The 22,785-nt window shown below is 39.7% G+C and overlaps 3 protein-coding genes across 4 annotated transcripts; 2 read left to right on the top strand and 1 right to left on the bottom strand.

The window, feature by feature from the left end:
- Positions 1-5,312: 5,312 nt before the first annotated feature.
- On the top strand, positions 5,313-10,022 carry LOC101160308 (leukocyte elastase inhibitor). Its single transcript, XM_011474254.2, has 8 exons — positions 5,313-5,451; positions 5,527-5,584; positions 7,129-7,302; positions 8,654-8,791; positions 8,874-8,991; positions 9,101-9,243; positions 9,322-9,489; positions 9,558-10,022. Exons 3-8 carry the CDS (start codon positions 7,135-7,137, stop codon positions 9,963-9,965), a joined length of 1,143 nt encoding a protein of 380 aa, XP_011472556.1. The 5' UTR covers positions 5,313-5,451; positions 5,527-5,584; positions 7,129-7,134; the 3' UTR covers positions 9,966-10,022.
- Positions 10,023-12,193: 2,171 nt separating this feature from the next.
- Positions 12,194-15,369, top strand: tsta3 (tissue specific transplantation antigen P35B). Its single transcript, XM_004068117.4, has 10 exons — positions 12,194-12,324; positions 13,130-13,287; positions 13,367-13,481; positions 13,565-13,693; positions 13,765-13,838; positions 13,910-14,043; positions 14,175-14,306; positions 14,386-14,465; positions 14,811-14,910; positions 14,995-15,369. Exons 2-10 carry the CDS (start codon positions 13,130-13,132, stop codon positions 15,048-15,050), a joined length of 978 nt encoding a protein of 325 aa, XP_004068165.1. The 5' UTR covers positions 12,194-12,324; the 3' UTR covers positions 15,051-15,369.
- Positions 15,370-15,413: 44 nt separating this feature from the next.
- Positions 15,414-21,421, bottom strand: LOC101159812 (protein brambleberry). Of its 2 annotated transcripts, XM_011474251.3 has the most exons (14): positions 21,352-21,421; positions 21,208-21,254; positions 20,029-20,267; positions 19,681-19,809; positions 19,413-19,598; positions 19,108-19,330; positions 18,852-18,968; positions 18,589-18,768; positions 18,299-18,505; positions 18,068-18,218; positions 17,795-17,850; positions 16,951-17,075; positions 16,751-16,869; positions 15,414-15,674 (listed from the first exon to the last, which is right to left on the bottom strand). In XM_011474251.3, exons 3-14 carry the CDS (start codon positions 20,263-20,265, stop codon positions 15,545-15,547), a joined length of 1,860 nt encoding a protein of 619 aa, XP_011472553.1. In that variant the 5' UTR covers positions 20,266-20,267; positions 21,208-21,254; positions 21,352-21,421; the 3' UTR covers positions 15,414-15,544. The 2 variants fall into 2 exon arrangements, with proteins under 2 accessions (XP_011472553.1, XP_004068164.1); XM_004068116.4 differs by lacking the exon at positions 21,352-21,421 and having other exon boundaries at positions 21,208-21,273.
- Between the last annotated feature and the right edge of the window lie 1,364 nt (positions 21,422-22,785).

Raw genomic sequence — 22,785 nt, 5'->3', positions numbered from 1 at the left:
CAAACACGTTCACAGACTCGCATGTGATCAGGAAAAGCAGCCAGGGAAATTTGAGTAAACGTAAAAAAAGCTGGAACACAGCGTTCGCCCTCTTTCAGTTTAAATTGGGCAGTTGAATCCCTCCAGATTTGTGTATCAAATGCACAACACCTTATTTAATTGCATCCAAGGAGAACATCACTGCTAAAGTAATGAGGTCAATATACCGAACATGCAGCTAAAGATAGTGATAAGTCATGACTTACACTATGCACACGGATAACTCGTGTTCAGTGCATCTTCAGCAAGATATAAACACCACCAATCATCAGAGACCCGCTAAATCCCCAGTAAACTGCCATACATGAACATGTCCCTTTGATTGCCTAATTAACCGACCGTGGCTGAGTAATGAACCTCCGGAGAGTTGTCACCCGGCTCTGCAGTTCTGCTGTTTCATTCAGAAAACTGCACATTTGCTGGTTGCTTCGGTGTCAGAGCTATTTGCAGCAGCCCCGCACTGTGCATGACCTTTTGCTCGCACACGTGCAAAATTAGCAACTAACTGGTATGGAATTTCTACCATTCAGGATTTCTATTGTCCGACACAACCATGCGTGGATGATACATCTTGACCACACCCGCGGGGGGAAAAAAACAAAGGAGAAATCCTGTTGTTTAAATTCTTGGGAAGTGAGCAAATAAAACACGGTTGACAAACCGCTTCTTTGATCTTGCAGAGTTATGTCTGAGTGAAACGCCACAGGCTCCATCTCCAACCAGGGAGTTATATTTAAAGTCAAATACGAATGAAGACGGTGAGCTGCAAGATCTCGGTCTTACTCTAAGTACTTGCTTGTGGCTAAAACAGAAAATGTGACGTGACATTCTTAATTATTCTTATGATATTCAGTGTCTTCACAATCTGGTACACTACATTTTAACTGACAACTTCAAATGTTCTAATCCAACGTACAAAAAGATGTGAAGCAGCGTTTTAGATTCTTTAATTCATGTTAAAAAAGTATAATTTTATATGAACTAATTACCATCTTCTGAAGCAACTGACCATTTGGAGTATTTACAGAGGTAGACCTCAGTCTAACACAATAATTATGTCTCCCATCTATCTCAGTTTTTTTGGTGCTAAAGTACAGTTAATTTTCTGAAAAGTGTATTTTTTTACAGTAAAGCACATAACTATTTAACCAGTTTTAAGCAGAGTTCAGGCTTTAACCTTTTCTTCCCATAATTACCTAAATAAACTCACTATCGACTAAACCTGCCTCCCTGCTGACAGAATGTCCAGATATTAGTGTTTACATTTAAGTTTGTTGAAAACTATGAGTTAATTTTAAAATCTAATATATTTAATAATCTCATGAAGAAAAACAGATTGATCTGTGTAACTTTGGTTTTCTTCTCCACTGTCACTAAAGCACAGTTTCAATCCATCTCTTAATTGTTTGGGAGATTTTTTCTTCTCAAATATACAAAGAGGCTCTTGGTTTACCCTGACACCTACATACATTGACAGTAACATTTAGCCTCTGTGTGCCCCGTGCTTGTTCTTTTCCACTCTGCAGCAGCTATTGCAGACTCCTCCCAGCCTAAGGGCTTTAGTTTGTTTGTTTGTCTTCAAAATTTGTACGGCATGGGAGTAAGATCATTTAAGCTGTTGTCTCTAAGAGTTTACAGCAGTTTGACTGTATTCCAAAGGCATTAATGTGTCCTCCACGTGCCTGTTGGAGGACAAAAGCAAATGAGAGGGTTCTCCTTCAACCCCTACCCACCCCACTGCGGTGGAGGGCTGGACTGCTTTTGTTTTACAGCCATAAAAATGTCAGAATAACAAGGATAAGATTTATGAAATCCAAGATGCTCCACCTAAAGACCCTGTCTGCAACTGAGGAGTTCACTGCTATCAACTTACAGGTCAGGGAAATCACAGTCCCTAACATCATTGAAGGAGCATTAGAATCCAACCATCGAACTGATTTATATTAGGATCTACCTCTAAGTCTCGTGCAGCTTCAAAATTCAGCTTGGAATATGCAGAAATGGATTTAGGAAAGAATTCACGAATGCCATTTCTTCTCGGGACAGGCCGTTATGTTCTGAAGGCTTTGTGGAGCGTCAGCTGGGACAAAGCTGGGGAGCATAGCTTTTCCATATAAATAAGCATGAGTTATAGTCGCACCTGTACGAGAGAGTGCCTTATTAAATCCACAGATGCTTGATAAATCTGTTCATAGCTCAAAACTGATGACAGATGCAAGGACATTGTTCATAATTACCATCACTGCCATTGCAGTCGTTTTTCTCATGAGGTCTGCGTTGGGGTTGCTCGTGCCATGTAGCTGAGTGGGATGTGTATCAAAGCAGACAAAGATTTAACAGTTAATAACAATTTTAATACAATAACAGATTACATCAGACAGGGAGAATCTGATAATGAGAGGTAAACTTACTCTTGAAGTTTATTTTATAAGTTATACTAGAGTATAAGTTAAAGTATAGGAATTCAAGTACACTAACTGATTCAACACACTGCTTCACTTTTAGCACAGACTAAGTATAACTGTAGTACACTTAAATAGACTTCTTTACGCTAAGGGTGTGTAAAGTGGAGGATGAACTGAGTCGGACTTAAATGAAGGGTCAGCAAACAAAAGCACACTACTGTGGCTCCCTCTCGTGGAAGGAAAAGGAATCTTCTGCCTGTGTCTGTTGTATGTATGGAAGTCTGACAAGACGCCTTGCGGACGGGGCCTGCAGCTGCATGATCAGTTCTTTAGCTTCAGCGCTGCACTGTTTGAGTCAGCAGTTGAAAAAACAATTAAGCCTGAGCTGCGTACGTGTGTGCAAGTGTGAATAAGTTTATGTGTTGAGCTGGCATCTGGCTCAAAACTGTATGGTTGGACTGCTCCAATGTTGCTTGTCATTTTTGTTGCGCTGATAATGTTAGGTTGGGGTTCTGAGAGACTGTAAGCTAGCAGGAGAGTCTGTAAACAGATGAATGATGGGAAGTAGGGGTGGGCTTGCGCTGCTCCCAAAGTCCCGCCCACAACTCAGAGGTGAATTTATAATGAAGTACTGCCACTCTGCAGAAACTAAGTCCTAGAAAACGACACAGGTTTTTTAATTTAGGCTAAAAAATAACGCCAAAATCGTAATTGAAAGACCATTAGGGATGCTATATAGATCAAAAGATGATCTGAGTGGGACTTCAACGATTCTCTGGGTGTATAACAATAAGTCCATACTCTAGAGCCCGTTGTGTTCTTGTATGAAAGAATAAAATTCCTGTTCAATGTCTTCCCCTTATTAATCAAGAAAATTTATATTTATGTATAAATTTATCTTAAGATGAACTGGTTTATAGATTGTCAATTAATCAATTAATTTAAAGCCATATTTTACAAAAAAAAAAGTCTCTTTAAAATTGTAAAAAGTTTAATTGTTTTGTTACAGTAATGTTTTGACAGTGGACAATATTTGGTCTTTTTTTCTTTAAATAGAAAGCCTGTATTTAAATCACTGAAACATTATGTCAAACCTTTCAGTAAAATAAGGGATATTTTAAGATTTTGGACCATTTTAGGTGCGACCTGCAATCATACGAGGCGAGTGAAGGCATGTGGTGTGTAAAGGTTGCTTTTTATCAGACAAGTTTATCAGGTTTCAGCAGTTCCCGAGTCTAGTGAGTAATAAGCCTCAGGGCTGGGTGGAGACCAGATCTAAACCGCATTAGGACGTGCACTTAATTCCACGAAAAGTATCAAAACATTAACCTTTGGTCACCTGTAGTTAACAATCAGCAAAGACCCCACACCAAAGAAGTGATTTTGTTTATGCGGACCAATGAAGTGAGGAATGCTCACAGCTGGAGTTGGTAGCTTACAACAACGTGACATTAGTGGTGCAAAAAAATGGCCAACAATTTTGGAGCTATCCAGCCGTACAATTTTAAGCCAGATGCCAGCTAAGGCGAAGAAAACAAAGACGTATATGGATCTATTCGTCCACAAGTGGATGCATCAGAAAGGATCAAAGCACGGAGCTTGTGGCCTGTCGATTGTAGCTTCTATGTCACAGCTTCAAGCTTTTTCCAATTACATTTTTTTTCTGCTCCTGATTCACAATTTAAATAATGAAATACTCAAAAAGACAGTTTTAAGCTTAATTTTATTTACATTTCATCATTCTATTGTGAGAAAAATACTCAGGAATATGTTAAAACCACCAATTTTGTTGGTGGCAATTTGTCTTAGTATATGTGTGTCTCTTATAAGTGTGCATTTTAAATATGTTTCAATGTGTTTATATTATGTTTATTATTATTCTTTTTATTTTGCATCACTTACTTAGAAAACTAAATTAAGTAAACGGTGTAAAGATTGTCTCTTTTCTGTGTTTTAGATATATATATTATATATATCTATATATACATATATAGACATGACATAGACATGAATATTCATTTCTGAGTGTATGTACGTTGACGTATGAGGGCCACCACAAACATAAAAAATGATAACTTTACAAAAATTCTGTGTTACATTTCTGATAAAAGAAGTTGTAATTTTATAAGAATAAAATCGTAATTACACGAAAATTAAGTTGTGCATTTTTGAGAAAAATTTGTAATTTTACGAGGAAAAAGTATAGAACTCGGACATCGAAATAAAAATAAAAATGAACAGTTTCTTGTGCTTACCAGTATCTAGCACACACTAGTAACTGAGGCACACATGAAGCCAGGTTTTTATTTTATTTTATTGTCTCTTTAAAAGTAAAAAAGCCGAGCATTTTTGAAAATTCACATTATCCAGCCTCCATCCACAATCTTCTTCTGAAGAGGCCTGCAAATTCTTTTCTGTGTTTTACTCATACTAAGACAATGGTGATTCACTAAAAGACTGAATATTTCCTTATTTTTGAAACCAATAATGAAGTAGGCAAACCGCTTATAATGCACTCTATGTCTCTCATATAATAGTTTTTTCCCCTCTTTTGCCTCATGAATTTGTGACTTTAATCTAGTAAATTCTCAATTTATAACTTAAGAAATTATAACTTTACTAATGTAAAACATTGATTTTTTATCCATAATTCTATGAGTTTATTCTCGTAAAATGTTGACTTTAGTCCTCATAATTTCACTACTTTATTCTTGTAAAATTATGACTTATTTTCTCATTTCTCTATTAAATGTATTTATTTGTTGAATGGTGGCCCTATTATTTTATCCCTTGACGGCCCAAATAGGGAAACATGTTGGCAGCTGTGTAGCTCCATAGAAGAGCCATCGATGCTTTTCTCTGCATTTCTGCCTCCCCCGGTGTAAAGCCTGACGATGTGTCACTGCCAATAATGCTTATCGCTCAATCACGCGTCCCACCCCTACCGGGGCAGCTGGGAATGCCTGGTCAAAGTCAGATATTCACAAAAACGGCACTCTTTCCTCCGGTAAACGGCGGTGGTCCTGAGGCCACACATGCGCACTTGTTTCCCCCTCTTTACTGATTTCATTTTCCCTTCCAGGTTTCTGACAGCAAAGATCAGGCAGTGACGGATCCGTATAAAACTAAACCAATCGTCGGTAAGTTCATTAAGTAATTCGTTCTTTAGTTCTGCGTTTACAATGTCGGGTCTCGTTCACATCCGGTTTATTTCCGGGTAGGGTTGCGTCTAAATAAAAATGAAAAAGGGAATTTCTTGAGATTTAATCAATTTAATCAATAGTTTTGAGATTTAAAGTATTATCAGTAGTTTTGAGATTTAAAGTATTATCAATATTTTTGAGATTTAAAGTATTATCATGTCTTTTTAGAGTTTATGTGTGAGACTTTAAAGTAAATAAAGCAACAGCTGTTGCGTTTAAAGACAGAAATTTAAATCTTATCCATGATCTCTTAGGGCCCTTGAGCCTCGTGGCTCTTATTTCCCCCGTTGTGGCTCTTTGGCTAAAGAGAAAAATCTTTTTGTATATAGTTTAAGTTTTGGCATTTGAATTTCTATTTTTTACTTGTCGGATAACAAAATGATGATGACAAAATGATAGTAAAGATTTAACTTGTTGTCAGAGCAGTTTTTTTAATAAACTTCTGATTTTCAGCTGCACTGAAGTGTCTAGATGCCGGTCACAGTAACTAAACTATAAAAAAAATTGCATTTATATGTAAAGTTAAAATAAAAATCATTCTAAAGTGAGGTTTTAGGTTTCTATTTATAAAGATGAAGGTCCACCAAAGTCATGTTATGGTGCACCTAATAATGCGGTTTTATTCAGGTTATCTGCTGCATCAGGAGGATTCTTTTTGACATAAGGTGCATTTTATTTTGAAAGGAACTTGTATGCTGCTGTCTAAAATAAGCAAACTTAATATTGTTATTTATTGAAAGGTATGACACATAAATTTATCATGAGCATTTAAAAACTAGATTTTATAAAACGAATTGCTTAATGGCCAACAGTGAGGTTGGACATTAGCTCTCACTGGGCTTTGGTCAGTAAGAAACTGGACCAAAAGGCACTTTTAGTCTTAAAGTCTCACTCCCACTATATTTTTATCTTTTGCAATATATTTCCCTGTGGTCTTTTAGTGATGATTATGCCATTTTTAGCCAAAATCTAAAGCCTGTGTTGTTTTTTTAAGACAGGAGTTAATAAAAAAAAAAAAAAAATTGCCTCTAAGTTGCGGAAGCAACTGCTGGTGCGAAAGTAACCCTGCAATAATATCCCATCATTCCTTTGTTAACACTCTCTCCCACTAGCCACAGCACCTCGCATCCCCAAGCTGACATTAACATAGCAAAAAAAAAAAGAATTTGTACAATACAGTAGCTATCCGGGCATACTGTTTTAAAATGGTCTATGAAAATGTTATTGGATTTATTTGTCTGCAATTGGATGCATCAGAACAAGAGCTAGAACTGGGAGACTTTGGTTATAGCAGTTGCTTCGTCACATACCTGAGCTTCTTCAAACCGGGTGCTCCTGATCCCAAATTTTTAAATTCTCTTAATTGTGTGCTCCTTTATGAGAAACACCAAAAACATGATTTTCCTTGGAGTGGGTCTTTAAAGGTTGCAGATCCCTGCTTTAACATCTTTCTGATGCTGTTTTTCTTTACTTTGTAATAGCAAAACATGGCTGCCATCCACAGTTCAAACACAGAGTTTGCCTTGGAGTTGTTCCGGACAGTGAGTCAAGCGAATCCCACTGGGAATGTCTTCTTCTCCCCCCTGAGCATCAGTTCGGCTCTGGCCATGGTCTACCTGGGCGCTAGAGGAGACACCGCTGCCCAGATGGGAAAGGTCAGAACAGCCTTGCTTCATCTGCTGCTGCCCCCCTGCAGCCCCTGACATTCACAAAAAAGGGGAATAAATGTTAGAATGAAAGGCGTGACTGGGGAGAGGCTCTGGCAGCACACAGCAAAACCTGTACTTTGATCTCATTCCTGCCCTCTGGAACAACTGTGCATTGTTAGGTTAAAAAAGGAGAACCTCATAAAGAAACGTGCTTAACAGGAGTTTACGTTTATGGAACCAGCTTCTCCTGAAGGCGGGGGGTCAACCATAGTTCTTGTTTGCTTTTTCTTGATTTATTATCTGACTGAAGCGAATGTTTTCTTTTTACATATTTGAGCTCCTCGTGGGTTGTTTAAAGTTAAGAATGAAATCTCCAATGTAAATTTCTATTATGTTCTAAAAAAGATTAGAACATTTTTCAGGTTTTAAAATTGGTGCCTGAAAGATAATCCAAAATAAAGAAGCAGCAGGTGAAAAAAAACTATACATTTGTCTAAATTATATACATCACAAACTCATCATAAAAGCATGTACTTTCTACAGTTTTGTCATTGATTTGATGAAGCGTTCAAGTTTTGTTTATAGCATGCAGAGGGGGTGGCAGCGGCGCGGCCTGAGTTTAAATGTCTTCATTTTTGGCTAGGTTGCCGCATTGTCATCTTTTCAGTGAATCGATCGGCAGGTACAATACACATCCAATGCAAGCGTTTTTGTCTTGAACGTCCACCTATTTAACCTGCTCGGGCCGCCGGGTGGCTAGAGCCCCTCCCAGCTACTGTTGGCTGAAGGCGGGATACACCCTGGACAGGTCGCACCCGCGGCGCCTCTCTGTCTACCAGCGTAACAAGGGAGGGAGGTCCGCCACCCCCCAGGCTGCTGGCTGACCGGCAGACAGAGAGCCGCTGCAGGATGAGAAGGCTGTCTCCTGAACTTAATATTTTTCTTATTTTCATAGAGATACTAATAAAAAAAAGTCCCCTCATTTTAGTTTTGTTTTTATTTTCCCCATTTGGAGTTAGTGCGGGACAGTGAGCCTTCAAACTGGGTCACAGAGAGACAGAAAAACAGCGGAACCGGCTGTCATACAGACACAGCTCTTGGAGTGGAAGTACCAGGAGCTTCATTTAACCTGTGGGTCTTGCAATAAAGTATTGATCCTCATGAACATACAAAGAAATCCACACGAGTAGGGAGGGAAATAAGGGAAATCAAAGCATGCAATCAATTCAAATGTCTGCAAACATTAAGACAATTGGTCTTTTTTTCTTCTTCTTTTTTTTACCTTCTTAATAATTATATTAGATATTTCAAAAACTTTTTTTAGTGGTTGGTTTTAATGTACTTCTTCTGAATCCAGGCTCTCCAGTTCAGCTCCAATAAAGGTGTCCATGCAGATTTCCAAACACTTAATGCTGAAATCAACTCCCCATCTGCATTATACACCCTGAAACTGGCCAACCGCCTGTATGGAGAAAACTCATCGAAGTTCCTTCCTGTGAGTCATCAGCTGCCCATATCTCAGAATTTCTAGATTGAATTAAATGTTTGCCATAACTGAGATGCTTTCTTCTCTCCAGGAATTCCTGGAAGCCACTCTGAAGTACTACCAGGCCGACCTGAAGGCTGTAGATTTTATTGGAGCTCCGGAGGCGTGCAGGGTGGAGATCAACACCTGGGTGGAGGAGCAGACGGAGAGTAGGCGGCTTTATTTATCAAAAAGTCGACTCCTCCTGAAGTGATTCATTTTATTGTCTTCCCTGTGAGCCACCTGAATATTGCTTTTTTTTTCTTTGCAACACTGAAGATAAGATAAAAGAGCTTCTAAAGCAAGGATCCGTCACTCCAATGACGAGACTGGCTCTGGTCAATGCCATTTACTTCAAGGGAAGCTGGAAGAGCCGCTTCATTGTTGAAAACACCAAGGAGATGCTCTTTAAGGTCAACCAGGTAAAAATAAAACTAAAGTAAAAAGGTTCTGCAAAATGCAATGTGTTAAGTCATTCTGATTTTTTTTGTTGGTTCAAGAATGAGACTAAACCGGTCCAGATGATGTACCAGATGCACAAGCTTCCTTACAACTACATCCCGGACCATGGTCTGCAGATCCTGGAGCTGCCGTATGTAGACGAAGAGCTGAGCATGTTCATCCTGCTGCCTGTGGAGTCCCAGGATGGATCCGACCCCCTGTTGAAGGTACGGCGCTGCAATGGTGACAGATAAACTCCAAAACAGTTTCAAACCTCAAATGAACTGTGTTGCAGTTGGAGAAGGAGCTGACCCAAGAAAGGCTGAACCAATGGACCAACAGGGAAAACATGGACATCCACTCAGAAGTCCTCATTCATCTGCCAAAGTTTAAGCTTGAGGATGAATATGAGCTGAACGAGCCTTTGGCCAAAATGGGCATGACAGATGTATTCTGCTCAGGGAAGGCTGATCTGTCTGGGATGAATGAAGGAGGAGGGCTTTTTCTCTCAACGGTGGCTCACAAGGCCTTTGTGGAGGTGAACGAAGAGGGCACGGAGGCCGCTGCCGCCACAGCTGGAATGGTGGCTTTCTGCATGCTGAGAGAGGAACACTTCAGAGCTGATCATCCATTCCTCTTCTTCATCAGGCATAACAAGACGAGGTCCATCCTTTTCTTTGGCAGGTTCTCCTCTCCTCAGTAGACATAAAAGATGTGGTTCAGTTTGAAATAAAATTTAAAAAAAATCTGCTAATTCGTAGTTAAAATTCGTCAAACTCGCAAATTCGTAGAAATTCAGTTAATTAAGCTTTGATTTTCTGGATGTGTTTCAAATTAAGAAGTTAGTCATTAAAATGTGTTCATTTCTTTTTACTAAACGGCTCTTCAACAAGCACTGAGAACAAAGATTAGTTTGTAGTGGATTTATGACCAAAATGATTAAACATAATACTACATTGATTAAAGTTGAAGTTCTTGTGTGGGTTATTTTTCCTGTTTTTTAAAGAAGAAAATATTTTTTTAAATACATTTTAAAGGGTGCCATTGTTTAATTAAAATTAACTGTCAGCTGCCAAATGCACGAGTGCAGTTTGGTTCATGTTGGATAACGCCTGCACAGAGCCTCCTAGGCGAGGGTTACCCGTGGATGCATTTCTCATTGTGGCCACTAGAGGGCCCTATTTTTTTTTCTTTTAAAAATATAATAGCGTATTTTCAAATATTTTGAACAGCGAACAGTTTCTTATTACGTTTAAACTCGTTGCTTGGGATTCCATTCAAATCAGCGATATCAGAAAAAACATTAGAAACCATAATGGGATACTATGATAAAGAAAACTCTAAAATAAGAATAGACCAAGTCAAGATAGTGGTTTGTTTTAGTCAATACCGTAACGTTTTGTTAATTTGTTTGATTGCTTGCAAATGTTTTTACACCCACGATGACTAGTCTAGACCAATGAGTGATTTCGCTAGAGGAGACACGCCCGCTTGGGAAACCTGGCCGGCGGTGGCGGAGTGCGACGCCATCTTGGTGAGGTCGTCAGCGCCCACATGACAATGCTTTCTTTTGCCTTTAGTGGCATCTAAGCAGCGCATATATATATATACATATATATATATATATATATATACATATATATATATATACATATATATATACATATATACATACATATATACATACATATATACATACATATATATACATACATATATATACATACATATATACACAGAGAGAGAGAGAGAGAGAGAGAGAGAGAGAGAGAGAGAGAGAGAGAGAGAGAGAGAGAGAGAGAGAGAGAGAGAGAGAGAGAGAGAGAGAGAGAGAGAGAGAGAGAGAGAGAGAGAGAGAGAGAGAGAGAGAGAGAGAGAGAGAGAGAGAGAGATCATTTGTTGTTGTTAAATAAGAGAAACAGTCAACCTTAGAAGCTCAAACTTTAATGAAGCATGCATAGTTGCAGGACTTCTTGAAATTAAAAAATTATTAAAAATAATTTTTAAAAATTATTTCTAAACATTTAGATGTTTTAGACCTCTTTGACATATAATTATAAATTATTTAGAAAAGCCCAACAATAAGTCAATAATAACAGTAATAAGAATAGATAATAATAAATCAATAGTAAATCAATAAAAATAATAAATAATAGCAATAAATAAATAAGTCAAATAATAACAATAAAAAGTCAATAATAAGTCAATAAATAATAATAATAAATAAATAATAGCTCAACAAAACGTCAACAGATTTACCCTAAAAAACAAAGAAAAACAATAGATTTATCCTACTTATTCGTGAGTGATCAATTTGTGTAACACATATGGCATGGTGCCGGGTTTCAAACGAACAGTCTGGATTCTTATCAAAATCTGTTTCCAAAAATGTTTTGAACATTGCCAGACTGTATTGCTAGTTAGTAACCACAGTGATCCATCTGGGTTAGCTCTTGTGACAGCTAAGGCTTTTTCCTTAAGTCTGATCCATTGGAAACCTGCAAGAAAAGTTCAGTCACTGAGTCAGAAATGTATAAATCTATATTTCTATAATAGCCTAGTCCTTTTATACTGTGTATAGGTTTAACAAAATAAAGTTTACATTTATGTCGACAGCAAATTATACGTAGATCAAGCAGCATGTCGATAATAGCCCTGCAGCATCATGCATGTCAATATGTGTACTATTAATGAAGCCCTGCAGCATTAAAAGAAAAAAATACATGCCTGTCAAATGTTAAAAAATGTGTTCACATGCATGCATTACAGCAGTGACTTGACCTCACCAAGATGGCGGTCCTTTCCTCCCATGATGAATCACGTGATGTCTCCTCTAGCGATATAACTCATTGGATATAACATTACTCTAGTCTAGACGGTCTGAAGACCGGAACTTGTATTTTGTCTTTAAAAATAAAAGTTGTGGAAACCTTGACCACATTTGTTGTCGTCACAACATTTCCGCTTTTCAAAAGGAAAAGCCTTACTTTGAAAGTTGTTTCCGGAAGTTTCATTGTAAGTGGCTTGTGATTCCACGCCGGTTTCGTGTCCCCTCGGAAAAGGTAACACTTTACCGGTCTACAGCTCATTTAATTTAGAAAGCACACCCTTTTTTAACAGCACACGGTTACGTATTTGATTTGAAGCTCATACTACCGGCAAGGTTTATTCTTCTGTCTTAAATATTCAACACCCGCAGAGAAGGGAAGTTTGCCCGCTTAGATGCTAGCAAGTGGAAACTTTGGCTAATTTCGAGCAGGTCTTACTGGTTTTACTGGTCACTTCAATGCAGACAATGGGGTAAACGTATCCAAGTGGGCTAATGTATATATAATTTTCTAATTATTCTTAACTGTGTAGTTTTCAGGTGTATGTTATAGTAGACGCGTAAGATTATCTTTAGCTTCCTGACTTAAATTCTTCTTATTATTTGCAGACATTTGCAAATTTACTTAAGTGCCAACTAAGTGACGTGGCATTTACCTGAATCTGCAGCACACCCACTTGTGCACACAATATTTTCAAGTCGTCAGTACTTATTTAAAAGCCTATTTTACTCAGATCTGTTTACTATCACTTATTATTTAAAATTAGAGACAAGAAGTTGTTATTTTGGTCCATCTGGATTTTCTATATTTCATTATAGTTATTTAGGAAAGTCATATTTTGCCAATTCCATACAGGTTTGTACATTTGAGTCACTATAATCATTTTTTATTTTATTTTTTAAAAATATGCTTCAAAAAAGATTAAACAAAATTAGGCCGGGCTACCCTTTAGCCACTGGTTATTAAACAAATTAAATATGTTAATTTAAATGTTGCATGCAGTGATGAACTTCAGCACTTTGTCTTTCATTTTTTCTAGATGAGCAGTCAGGGTCAGAGCAGTGCCCCCATGAGGGTGTTGGTGACGGGAGGATCTGGTTTGGTGGGTCAGGCAATACGTCGCGTGGTCAAAGAGGAGGGAGGAGCCAAGGAGGGAGAAGAGTGGATATTTCTGTCCTCTAAAGATGCCAACCTCATGTGAGAAAACATCATCCTATTTAAAATGCATCGGCAGGAAAAAAATCAACACAAACGCATTAAAGTGCGGTCTCTACAGAAACAAAGAGGAGACGCTGGCAGTGTTTAAGAAGCATCGGCCCACGCACGTCATCCACCTAGCTGCGATGGTGGGAGGGCTTTTTAAGAACATGAAGTGCAACCTGGACTTCTTGGTATGGAGATGCTGCTCAAAGATGTGTTTGCACTTGCATGAACTACTGTTAGATTCAGCTGCTGATGTGTCCATCTCTTGCAGAGAAACAACATCTACATCAACGATAATGTGCTGCAGGCGGCACATGAAGTGGGCGTAGTCAAGGTGGTGTCCTGTCTGTCTACTTGTATCTTTCCCGACAAAACTACATATCCTATTGATGAGACCATGGTAAGAGTTTGGATTCCTCTATAATGTTGTCTACATCAATCAGTGAGTTTTTAAAGGATCTCTTTTAACAGATCCACAACGGTCCACCACATGACTCCAACTTTGGCTATGCCTATGCAAAGAGAATGATCGATGTCCACAACAGGTATGCTGATGGTGTTAAAAAAAAAAAAAAAAAAAAAAATCTCATTTTTCTTGTTTTGACGTGTCTCACAGGGCTTATTTCCAGCAGCACGGAGGCTGCTACACAGCCGTCATACCCACAAATGTGTTTGGTCCTCACGACAACTTCAGCATCGAGGACGGCCATGTCCTTCCGGGACTCATACACAAAACATACATAGCTCAAAGTCAGCAGGTTCTTCTTTCTAGTCAAAATGTTTGGCTGTGGTGGACTGATCGTTGCAACAAATCCGAGTTCTAAGTTACTCGATAGAAATGCAAAATATTTAATGAAGGATGAATTTTTGTTGTTTGTTAGAGGAGGGAAAGCCTCTGACGGTCTGGGGTTCCGGTAACCCAAGGAGACAATTCATCTACTCTTTGGACCTGGCTCGACTCTTCCTCTGGGTCTTGAGGGAGTACCCAGAAGTTGATCCAATCATTCTCTCTGGTCAGTCCTCTTACGCATGAGCACCGAAGACAAGTTGAGCTCTTAGCTGTGATTTTAAGGATGTCTGTTCTGTTTCCAGTTGGTGAGGAAGATGAAGTTTCCATCAAAGAAGCAGCAGAAGCTGTGGTTGAATCTCTGGGCTTTAAAGGACAAGTAGTGGTATCCTTTCAGGCGAGCTTTTCTCTCCTCCGATTCTCCTATATCCATGTTCAGTTATTAAACCACATTCAAAATTTTGTTTGATACTTTTTATGTATAGATTTAAACGCTAAACGTTTAAATGATCATCAGTCAACATTTAAGTAATTAACGCGTCAATATAGAATTAACGCATAAAGCTTTTAATAGGATTGGTGGCAACTGAGTGTTGGCTAATAAAACGTAAGATCCTTATCCCTGTGGGTATAGTACTCATGGATTGATTCACTTTGTAATCTGGCTGCTCTCAAATCTTTTTACCACTTTGTGAAGTTTCTGAAGCTTTTCCTGAACTTTAATGGTCAGTATGACACCAGTAAAGCTGACGGCCAGTTCAAGAAAACGGCGAGCAATGCTAAACTGCACCGCTACCTGCCAGACTTTAAATTCACCCCATTCAAAGAAGGTGCGGGCTTGTACTCTTTTTTTTTTTTTTTTTAATAATTGCACGCAGATTTTAATTTATCAAGTTTTTTTTCCTCATTTGCAGCTCTAAAGGAAACATGCGACTGGTTTGTCGCAAACTATGAAACTGCCCGGAAGTAAAAGCTCTGCAGAACCAGCAGCAGAGCGGAGGTCAACGGCTCCAGAGGACATGTTTGTGTTCAGGGGGACAGATGTTTTGATGGCGCTGCAGGCAGTAAAGTGTCTTAAGCATATTTATGTTGGTTTCATTTGAATAATCAGCTCAATTGAAATGGAGGTGATGGTAACATTTTCAAAATATTCAACATTTCTTTACGTTTTCAGTGGGGAAACTAGTTTGCACTTAATGATCTTGATTGTGAAAAACCTGACATGCATTTGATTCAACGGGGCAATTTTCCTATGTACACTGGCACAGAATAAATTTTTTTTATATCTAATGTCTTATTGTCTTAGTTAATAGGGAAAAAAGGAATCTTGTCATGTTGTGAAATAAATTTATTTAAAAAAAGTAATCACAAAAAGAAGACAAACTGATCATACATATGCGGCGTTTGTTTAAAATCTGCTTTAAAAAACAGTCGAGCTTCTGCAAACTCCACTCAAAGTGAGGTTTAGGATTGAGCGTAGGAAGTGTGACCCCCTTCGTGGACTCGACAGTACTCCTGCCCAGGGACAGCTCTCTTTTTGCAAGCTTTTCCTGTTTTTGTGATTCCGTTGCACAGCTGGCGGCCTGTCAGAGAGCTACAAGGGTGGCGAAGTTTACTTGTTTGACAGGAAGACAGGAAATCATTGCTCAATAACAGTTCAAATAATACAGCAGCATCTAAGCAATACAAATGCTCACCTGACTAGAAAATAAAGGCAAGTGGTTGCTTGACAATAAAGCAAGTGATGCTTATTTTTAGCAGCAAAAAAGTTATCTTCAGTGTGTAGAAGTAAAGCAACGTTTTTCCAGAAATTTTTACATAAAAAAAGCAGTTTGAATCTGTATTTTAGCCACTGCAACTGAGATTTTATTCTGAAAATGTTCATTACGTTTACCCTTGAAAATAGTTATTTTTTATAATGTAAGTAAGTAAATCTTTATAGAGCACTTTTCTCTGAGAGCGACTCACAAAGTGCTTCACAATGTTAAAACAATATGAAATCAGTAGCGAGACCCAATAAACACACACACAGGCATAGAAGTAAACAAACAGGCAGAAGTGAACACAAGTAAAAGTCAGCTAAAAGCTCCTAAAAAATGTCTTAACTTCAGCTTTAAAAACACTGGACTGAGTCAATCTGGCGCAGAGACAGGGGGACGTCGTTCCAAAGTCGGGGAGCGACTGCCTGAAAGGCGAGGTCTCCCCTAGTTTAAAAAAAAAGGGTTTGGAACACAAGATTTTTATCAGTGGACCTCAGACGTGCAGGAGTGTAGGGAGTTAAAAGAAATATAGTTCGGGGTTTGTCCGTGCAAGGCTCTAAAAACTAAAATCAAAATCTATTCTAAATTTAACAGGAAGCCAATGTAGAGATAAAAAGAGGGGTGACATGAGTGCACTTTTTGGTTCCAGTTAAAAGCCTTGCAGCAGAATTCTGGACCAGTTGGAAACGTTTAAGAGACTTTTTGTTAAAACAAGTAAAAAGAGAATTGCAATAGTCTAAGCGAGAGGAGATAAAAGCATGGATGATCAGCTCAAGGTCAGAGCTTGTCAACATAATCAGCAGAGTTGAGCAGAAAAAAACATTTAAGGGTTGGATTTACAGAAGGTCATTTTTTCTTTGTTAAAGATTAAGATCCGTTAATGTGGCTGCAGGTTTTTGCAAGATCTCACCTGTTGCTGAGTGACGGGGTTGGACTAGAACCTCTCCAGTCGTTCCTGAAACCAAGCGAGTCGTTCAGTGCGTCAAAGCCCCGCCCCAGGTTCTTCGGAGTGATGTCAGTAATCAGGGCCTGAAACAACATTTATGATATCACAAGCAGACAAAAGTAGACCTTTTGACTTGTCAGTCCACTGAAGCTGGACTTGCTCACCCCTGAGAAAAGCGGTGTTGTTCTGGGTCTCGGGGTGGAGTGATTCAACGAGTCGAGTACTGGTCCAAACCTTGACTCACATACTGGTTTATTTGGAAAGGGAGACACTGACACTTCGAGATCACCTGGATAAAAAAAGAAAATAAGAAAGGGGATTCAGAGAGCGTCTTGTGAGATTTATCCAGTGTGGGTCCTTGGGCAAAAACCCTCTGTGCTACTGCCCGACTACAACAAGGGGTCCCAAGTCTGGGTCTCCTTGTGCCGGTCCCTAGCCTGGATAAAATAGAGGGTTGTGTCAGGAAGGGCATCCAGTGTAAAACTCTGCCAAACCCCGTGTGTATTACTGAAACCTAATTTGCTGTGGGATGTGCCGAAAGCTGAACAGCGTTCAGAGAGTGAACGCTGTTTTCTTTAATATTTTTATTTTTTTTAAATTGTAAATTAGTCATATTTGTTTAAAATTAAATTACAGCTGGTCCATTGTAAACTTCCACATGCAACACCACTCAAAAGTATCTTAAAAACTATCAATATATAACTACATATCATTTACAAATGCTTTAAGTGGGGAAGAGAACTACCGTAATTTTTTAGTAATAATGTCTTGTTACTTTTAAATCCATTGTAACATTAAAAAAAAATCTTTAAAAAATAAGTATTTTCTACTAATATAAACTTTGTGTTTTACTCTTTTTTTCCCCATAAGTTCCATTTCTATTCTATACACAAACTGGTACTTTTTAACTGCAACTCCCCAAACACACCTTTTTAATGAAAATTATAATTAAAGTTTTTTTTTACATTTACAACAAATATTACTTTTTTTTTTCCATCTTATACTCACCTGATAAAAAACTGCCCTGATGCAGCAGGTCATCTTCCATGAAGTCCTTTTCATGTCTGAGGAATAAACATTTATTGCATAGAAGTTAATTAAACCCATTAGAAAACCCCGATAACCCCTTTAAAAAAACTTGAGTGTAATCAATGCTTATTCATGACTGATTTCAATAAATCTTTCACATTTAAATTGTTTAGAATACCCTTATATAACCTTTTGTCTCAAGCGCTTTTTTTTGCTCCAGACCTTTTGGGATCAACATGAGTTGTTCTTCACCTCTGTGGTGTAGAAGAAGGTGGATACTCGCTGCATGTCATCGTATTCTCCTTTGGTGGCTCTACATTGTTGTTTGGAGCCAGTGAAAATGGAGAAGCCGGCTTTTCTCTCACCTGGAAGCTCGTGCACAGCCACTTCAAACACCAGTGACCTGCAGATGCCAGATAACAAGGTGGGAAAGGCTGCCGGGCACTGCAGATGTCTGCTCTGCGTGAGCAGCTGGTTCCGTACCCAAAGACAGAGTGAGAAGAAGCAGGCTGAGGCTGCCGAGGTCCAGCGCCGGCTGCTGGTTGACTTCCGCCGCCGCGTTCAGGGGGACGGTGAGCAGCAGGAGGACTCGAGAGAATGCTGGACACCGTAGGAAAGTCAGCAGGACCGCACACAAAACAAAGTAGCCTATGTGTACCACACATGTCCACATGGCTGCCAGACTTAAACCTGCACAAATAAGATAAAAACGGTTTGATTTGACAAAAGATCATTTTTTTGATTTAGGGGCGATCAGTTATGTGGCGTCTCACCTGCCCAGCCCAGGTAGCCCTGGATCATGTGAAGCCTCTCCTCCACACGGGTCTGCATGGTATCAAGGTAGTGCAACATGAATCCCAGAGTGCTGTTCATGTGCTCCAGTTTGTTCATCAGGTCAGTGTAGTACTGTGAAGTCTGGTCCTGGTAGAGCAGAAACTCCCCCATGCTGTGGTCTGCTCAGCCACACAGAGCAGAAAAAGGATTAAAACAACATTTTCATGGGTTTACTCCTCTCAGGTTGGACTCCTCCAAGTACCAATCTTTTGGTAGATGTCCTGAGCTTGATGTCTGACTTCAGTAAGGTCGTCAACAATCGCCTTGTGGCTGTCCTGCACCTCCGACCCGTGAATCTGCAGGTTTTCGCTAACATTCTCTGGACAAAAAATAAAAACGGGCAGCGTCACATTAACCTAATGCTAGATAAAAGCACTAATAAACCCAAACACCTGGAGCAGATGTTCCATTTCAGATTTAGATGGGACATTTTATCCCAATAGCACTTAAGCTCTCACCCATTTTTTGGGTGATGCTCTGAATGAGCTGAGCCACCAGTTGCTGTCCCGAGGCGATCAGGGCCTTCTCCTGACCCAGACGCTCCAGGTTCTCCCGCAGCGAGCTCTCCATCTGACCCTGGCCCTCGTGTAGTTTCCCTTGTTGAGCCTGCAGGGTGCTGTGACCCTCCAGGAGCTTCTCCAGAGAAGCAGAAGTCAGTTCTTTCAGCTCCTGCTGTCCCTCCTGTTTGACAGCAGCAGAGTCACAGAAGGCACAATCAACCTGAATCTGGTTCTACAAGATGTGGCACAGGAGGAAAGTTAACCTTCAGGTCTTTCATTGCATCCAGCTGGCTGGTTGCCGTGGAGATGAGGGCATTGACAGTTTGCTCCGCTCTGCGCCGGAAAAGCTGCTGCCGGGTTGCATAACAAACAGAGCGCGCGCGGTTGCTTACAATGAGATATGCATTCCATGTGTCTGAATCCATGCCTGCCGTGCACTCTTTGATGCCCTGAAAAGAAAAAGGGAAAAAATTAACTATTTTTATTTTATTTGCTCGTCTTTCCATTTGTACACACTTTATGCCATTTTACCATTTCGTCTGTGCATGGGAACGTCAGTCGCCCCTCAGCCTCTGCTTGGCAGTTAAACAGAGCCACTCCGAGCTTTGCAAGATTTTCTTCAGAGAGATTTTCACAGCTCGACTTCAGCTGAGCAACAACCTGTAAAGAGGACAAACACCACCATGTTTTTTTTTTTTTAAATCATCAACTACAGCCCTCCTCTGCCGGCATCATTTAGTGAAAAATCTGTTGTAACTTTTAGATTAAAAAAAAAAACAAAAGTGATTGCAATTGGTTAAGATCTCCATGCAGGTTTAGAAAAATGTCCAAACAGTTCTATCATTAAAAGCTTAAATTATGAAGATTCCCAGATTTTACATTGTAATGACAGCTGGTCAACGGACTGTGCTCCATCTGCTTTGCCTCCGCCAGAAACTTCTCGTCTGCAGTCATCATCTCAAACGGAGCATCCTTTTCAAGGTGGGCTGGAGGAGACGGTGGTGCTGCTGCAGGAAGAGGCGCCGACCGTAGCCACTCAAACAGGCCGCTGACTGCAGGAGAGGCCAGTATGCAGGCGGTCAGCAGGAGGTGCAGGCGGAGCGTCGTGAGACACATATCTGTGGGTCAGTCAAATTTACACACCATGTGTTGAAAAACTTTTGCTCTCAAATGATTCTTTAAATCTGTATACAATTTCAGTTTGAAGTGACAAATTGTTTTCAAAATTCAGAAAAACATTTTTTTTTTCCAAAATGTAACAAAGATTTCGCAAGATTTCATATAAAATAATCATAATTAAAACGTAATGCATTTTTTTCCCCAATAATTACATTGTGTCTGGATGCTTTATTATCTAATGTATCCATCTTCTCTATTGTCCAAAATATCTGCATTTTCAGCATAAAACATACAGATTTTTGAGTCCAGCTAGTCTTACATTTTCAACTATTACTTGAAATTAAGTACATAATATATTTCTATACATTTTAAACACAGTGAAATTCGATTTATTACAAAAGTTAAAGGTGACAAAGACAAAAAAATATAAGTTTGGGGGACATAAATGTGATGCAGTACCCAAACGCGTCTATAGGTGGCAGTAAACGCAAATATCTACAAATGTTTAATGACTGTTAAAGCAGCTTTTTGTCACTTGTTTTATAAGCTTTGATACGTTGATGAATAAAACGTATGCTATGTGTGTTCTTAATCAGGTAAGTGTATTAAAAAAAACCTGACAAAGCAACAAAACTCATTTTCGCAGGACTATGAATGAACATCCATTTTGCCCAGGCATGTCTCTGCAGTACCCCTGGGATTAACAGAGAACACCCCTAAGATTCTTCACGTTACTGGTAAAAAAAAAAAACAAACAAACGAAAAAAAAACGTATATATCATATATAATAAATCGTAGAAAAAAGTATAGCGAATAAACACGTTTAACTTTAAATGACACGAGATACCCGAAAATGGTAAAACATTTAGTAAGTTTTGTTTTTAGGTTAAAAAGACAAACATTTCCCCCAAAATAGGCAAAAATCTCAATAGCACGTACCTGTCTAGTGTCACAGGACGGTCCTACACAGGTCTGAATCCGCACAGCTGATGGAAATGACAGCATTATTTGCGTCCCGCCTCAACCAATAGAATTACTCGCATTTTTTTAGAGGCATGCTTGGGGTATGTTCGATTTACTCACCGCTTCAGCTTCAAAGGACGACTCTCACTGCGGGCGGCAACGTGTTTCAAAGCGACCAAGAGCCGCCCCTCCTGGCGCCAGTACCAAGGTAAAATTACAAACCAGTCCAAGGTTCAGTTTCTGTCAGCTGGTTGCCAAGAGTGTAAGTGCCGTGAATGACACATTGAAAGCTAATTCGTGGTAGCAAACCGAGGAAAATAGTAGCTCTGATTAAAAGACAGGTAAAAACGAAAACCCCGCCTCCAGTGATTACCGATATGTCCGCAAGGTATCACGTGTTTGTCACTCCTTGTTACTTTATGGTTGTCCAGCCAACCACCAACACGTGCATTGTATTTCTAATCTAATCTGCCCTGGATTATTTTTTTTTTAGCCATTCCCGGTTTGATGTAGGAGCAGGGCTGCTCTCCTGCTCGCCCCCTTTTCAACGTTTCGACCGCTTTTTCGCCTGATCCGGAGCAACTCCGCTCCGCATTTCCCCCAAACAGCTGACATGCTAGCGGGTTAGGCTAGCGGCGGAGCTAGCAGGTCTGCACTCAGCGACACAATGGAGGAGTCCGGGATTAAGAAGCAGAACTGGGACGTCAGGGAGACCGAACTGCTCCTGGAAATCCTCAAGGACCTGGACATGAAGAAGTGCTTGGACGGGCGGAAAGTGCGGAACAACAAACTGTTTAAGGTGGCCCACAGGAGAATGATGGCGGCCGGCTACCACCGATCGGTGGACCAGCTGAAGTTCCGCTGGAAACTTCTCAAAAGTGCTTATTACAAGTTCAAGCGGGAGCCGGATTCCCCAGCCCCCACCAAAATGCAGGGCTGGCGGCGCTACGAGAATGCGATGGTCGCGATCATGGAGTCCAGACACCCTTTGGTGGGAGCAGGGGTCCACTCGGACAGAAACGACGAGCAGACGGAGGACTCGGACGGAGAAGCGTCCATGCTGCCGTGGCCGCAGCCGTGTCCGGACAACAGCACCCACAACCTGGATTTAATAGTAGGGGCGACGACCGCGGAGGCGATTTCAATCTATATACAGTGAAGCCAATGAATGAATGAATGGACGAGCGTTACATTGTTCATTCATAATATCTTCTGATACATGCAGCAGTAACGTAGTAGTTTTACAAATTATGGGCACAGTTTAAACACAATCCTTCTCTTCAAAAACTGTTCTCATGAATCTTAATTTTATTTCTTCTAGGGTTGTAATGATTCACTTTAACGATCCGATTCATAGTATTCGAATCACTGACCTAAAATCGATCTTTGGCCAAAACTTCAATACTTGGTACTGAACAGTGCAGGTTAAGTTTTCCAGATTCCTTGTATTATTTTTTTTGCAAGATAATCTAGTGTAAATTAAATATGTGTAAAAGTAAACAACAATTAATGACAAATCTATTCACACATCCAAACAGAACATCATTAATGCAT

Source organism: Oryzias latipes, chromosome 4 (assembly GCF_002234675.1).
Source record: "Oryzias latipes chromosome 4, ASM223467v1".
In the NCBI taxonomy this organism is placed as follows: Eukaryota; Metazoa; Chordata; class Actinopteri; order Beloniformes; family Adrianichthyidae; genus Oryzias; species Oryzias latipes.
Note: the sequence above shows the minus strand (reverse complement) of the source record. Positions and strands in the feature narration are given on the sequence as shown.